Source organism: Anser anser, assembly GCF_964211835.1.
Source record: "Anser anser genome assembly, contig: HAP1_SCAFFOLD_420, whole genome shotgun sequence".
Taxonomy (NCBI): Eukaryota; Metazoa; Chordata; class Aves; order Anseriformes; family Anatidae; genus Anser; species Anser anser.
The window spans coordinates 28,480-32,500 of record NW_028153511.1 but is presented as its reverse complement, the minus strand read 5'-3'; the positions used below and the strand labels follow the sequence as shown (position 1 = coordinate 32,500).

The following is a 4,021-nucleotide window of genomic DNA, read 5'->3' as shown; positions in this document are numbered from 1 at the left end:
AACCTGAAGAGCTGGATGGAGAGAATTGCTACAAATGTAGCGAGTAAGATTATTACTAATTATGTCTTAATACTAGATATTAGTTTTATGTATTGCATGACTTAGAGCATAAGTTATCTTTTAACTTCATTTAGAAATAAGGAGACGCAGCTTTGTTGTTGTTGTTGTTGTTGTTGTTGTTGCTTCATTTTGTAGTAGTGGTGAGCTGAAGCAAGGAGCTATGGAGAATGATTTGGAGTGGAAGGCAGCAGCAGGTTCCTGTGAGTTGAGAATGTGAGCTGGCTCTGTGGTAATTAATGTTAGCAGCCTGTGCTGGCTCACTAAGCAGCGTCTTGCACAGCTCTTGAACTGTGTCCTTACGTGGAGCTGTCTCCTTATGCGGAGACTATTTACAGGGGTTCCACAGAAGGACAAAGTCCAATCCACTTTCTAACCACCACCAAGCTCTTATATTTTAACATTGTATGTGGTTTGGTTTTTTAAGTTAAACAAGTTTAATTTAGAAAGTTATACATGTACTTAAACATCATGAATTATATTTACAAAACATCCTACCTTTATATCCAAAGTGATATCAAGAAATGCCTCATATGTATCCGAAACTGCTTTGCAATTCAAGCACTTCAGTGGAAGCAAAATATAAATGCTTAACAATACGTGGAGGAGACTAACTGTCCAAATTCAAGTTGTCGATAGATACTACTTTAGACAAGCTGCAGACTGCTTTACTACCGACAAAAGACACAGATCAGTTCTAAGGACAGGAATATTTTTTAAAGTACCTCTTGATCTTAGAAATCCTCCAAATATTTGATGAATGATGGTGGTAGCTTGAGAAGATCTGTCCAATCTGGAAATAAATTATAATCAGACCTCAGAAGATTTAAGGCACACAGTTAACTCTTCAAAGAGTTTTATGAAAACCAAGGATGACGTAGACTTTCAGTTTTGATAGTAAATAAAGGACTACAAGGTGCTAGAGAACGTATAAAAGTGAATTTGTTTATGCTGACTTGGTGCTTCCATTCAAGCACGCTTCCTGCATAGCATCGACAGTATAGCGCAAGAACTCGTGTGCGTCTTCTTGACTGCCAAAACGGAAATGTTGTCCTATTGCTAAATAAGAAGATGATAGTATTTACCTCATTTAAAAATGAAATAATTCTCGTATTTCTAAAATCTCTCTTCTTTATAGTGTTAAAACCATTTATACACATCAAATAATTATTTGAAGATTACAAGATACTGAAAAAGAAACACATCTGAAGCCACTTACGACTGAGGTTATTGATAACACGCGTAGGCTCGATGGCATCAACAGTGCAACGCAGGGCCTGGTTAATGTGAGTCTCCATCGTGCACATCATGCAAAAATCTTGTTCACGACCTGAAGAGTGAAAGAAGAAAGCATCCCAGTCTAGCGAAACAGACATAACTACAAACAAACATATAAGTAACATTTAAACTATAGATACAGTATCCACTCTCCTTGTCCCAACAGTCTCGTAACATTTCATTTCACACAACTTTATAGAATAAAAATATCCATTAAGCTTGTGTTCAAGTGCATTTTGTGATGAGAAATCTAAAAGACTACTGCAAAGTCACGTTTGTGAAGGCTGACAGGAATGTGAACTCCACAGGCTGCAAAATATATGAGGAAAGAATATTTGACATTGATGATACAGCATTAAGAGAATGTGGGTTATTTTCAGCACAGTGCTGTCAGGTGAGCTTCATGATACAGAGCTACGAGTCCTTTGGGAGAAAGGAAAAACTAAAGTAATGTATGTAATAGTACTTCTGCCCTCCTTTTTTCAACAGGATTCTTAACTGAAACAATTTCTATATACAGGAAGAAAACAGTTAAATTTCTAGGTATCGATACAAAGATACCAGCCTAAAAAGCATACACGTTTAGTACAACATTTAGTTTATAGTACAACATTTTATTTAGAACAAAATCAGTCTAGATTTTAATACAGTCCCACAAAAAAATCTAGTCATGTTCATAACAGCTCATATTGCTTTCTAGGTTTTGTTTTTGTTTGCTTCTGTTTTTTTTAATTGGTTCAACAACGAACAGACCATTTATTGTAGTGCATTATGGAACCTAGGCTGTGAAGACTAAAGACCTATGATGCCAACATCCTAAATTTTATTGCCTTTCTAGCAGCAGGAAGCCCAAATAGCCCAAATGCCAAATGTTCATTAAATGCATTCCTGTCCAATGCACTTCATTATTCCCATGAAGCAAGAAAAGATCCTTTTAAAAAAACAAACAAAAAACACACATGGTGCATTAAATGCACTCCATATGCTATTCTGAGCCCACTGCTAATACAATGCTCAAAGCCAGCTTCCACAGGTAAAATCAGGCAAGTAACTTTGTCTCACAGAATCACTGCTGTTCTTTCACCTTCAGAGCTATCCAACAGATTTAAAATACTGTTAGAAAGTACTCACATGACTGGCTGTGCTCAAGAGAAAGCATGTAATTGGCAAGTGGGGGGGTGTAGGTCAAACACTGTAGAGTAGCATTAAGAAAACGTGTGTTGCCAAGATTGTACAGGCCAACTCCAACACTTTGTGTTTCTTGCCAATCCATACATATCGTCTCCGGTGGAAAAAGAATCCTTTGTGGCGGAGCAATTCCATCATTAACAACTGCAAGAAAGTTATATTTAAAAAGAGATTTTGTTTGTTTCTAAGAAAGGCATTAGGTATATATAGGTATAGTAAATATATAAAGTATATATAGGTATAGTAAAAATACTATTCTGCGGGAGCACCTAGAGGAACTAGCTACAATCCAAAACAGAAAAACTTATTGCAGACAGCTTTAATACCGCCAAATTCAAATTGGCTGGTCAACACAACGTTTTGGGAAAAAAAGTTTAGTCAACCATTTTAATTTTTCTAAGGCAAGGCTAACTGCCATCCTGTTTTTAGTATCTAACGCCAAGTTCCTCTCCATCTATAATCTTTAACCTGATTACCTCAACTACTGCTTTTTTCCTTATTATAACTTAAACCACAAACTTAGACTTGAAATTATATGGTAATAAATGCAAGGACAATGTAAAAACAAATAACTAGGAATGACGGTACCCCTACAAATATCAGATCTTTTCCTGAGCAATGTTAGCATTCAAAAACCTGTGAATAATGGAAGCTGCGAATAGCAACAATAAAACGCTTTTCTTTGCAAAACAGTCCCCAGTGGTGCCAGTGCACCCTCTGGAGTCACTGCACTGCATTCCCAGTGGTGCCAGTGCACTCTCTGGACTCACTGCAGTGCATCCCCAGTGGTGCCAGTGCACTCTCTGGACTCACTGCAGTGCATCCCCAGTGGTGCCAGTGCACTCTCTGCACTCACTGCACTGCATCCCCAGTGGTGCCAGTGCACTCTCTGGACTCACTGCACTGCATCCCCAGTGGTGCCTGTGCACTCTCTGGACTCAATGCAGTGCATTCCGAGGAGTACCAGTGCACTCTCTGGACTCACTGCAATGCATCCCTAGTGTTGCCAGTGCACTCTTTCGACTCACTGCACTGCATTCCCAAGGTGCCAGTGCACTCTCTGGACTCACTGCACTGCATCCCCAGTGGTGCCAGTGCACTCTCTGGAGTCACTGCACTGCATCCCCAAGGTGCCAGTGCACTCTCTGGACTCACTGCAGTGCATCCCCAGTGGTGCCAGTGCACTCTCTGGAGTCATTGCAGTGCGTCGCCAGTGGTGTCAGTGCACTCTCTGGACTCACTGCAGTGCATCCCCTGTGGTGCCAGTGCACTCTCTGGACTCACTGCCCTGCATCGCCAGTGGTGTCAGTGCACTCTCTGGACTCACTGCACTGCATCCCCAGTGGTGCCAGTGCACTCTCTGGACTCACTGCACTGCATCCCCAGTGGTTCCAGTGCACTCTCTGGACTCACTGTACTGCATCCCCAGTGGTGCCAGTGCACTCTCTGGAGTCACTGCGCTGCATCCCCAGTGGTGACAGAGCACTCTCTGGACTCA

At 40.7% G+C, this 4,021-nt stretch overlaps 1 protein-coding gene and 1 long non-coding RNA gene across 3 annotated transcripts in view; one reads left to right on the top strand and one right to left on the bottom strand.

Annotated features, from left to right (window-relative positions):
* Positions 1-777, top strand: part of LOC310892021 (uncharacterized protein) — a gene marked incomplete at its 3' end in the record, with an annotated part of 6,909 nt that extends 6,132 nt beyond the window's left edge. The window contains exon 4 of the mRNA XM_083854208.1: positions 765-777. Coding sequence (XP_083710334.1) covers positions 765-777 — 13 coding nt within the window. The remainder of the gene's footprint in view (positions 1-764) is intronic.
* LOC310892023 overlaps positions 1-3,153 on the bottom strand; it is an 11,650-nt gene extending 8,497 nt beyond the window's left edge. For both annotated transcript variants that reach the window (XR_014577847.1, XR_014577848.1), the window contains exons 1-2: positions 1,277-3,153; positions 783-850 (exon numbers count right to left, since the gene is read on the bottom strand). This is a non-coding gene — a long non-coding RNA (uncharacterized lncRNA). The remainder of the gene's footprint in view (positions 1-782; positions 851-1,276) is intronic.
* Positions 3,154-4,021: the final 868 nt, after the last annotated feature.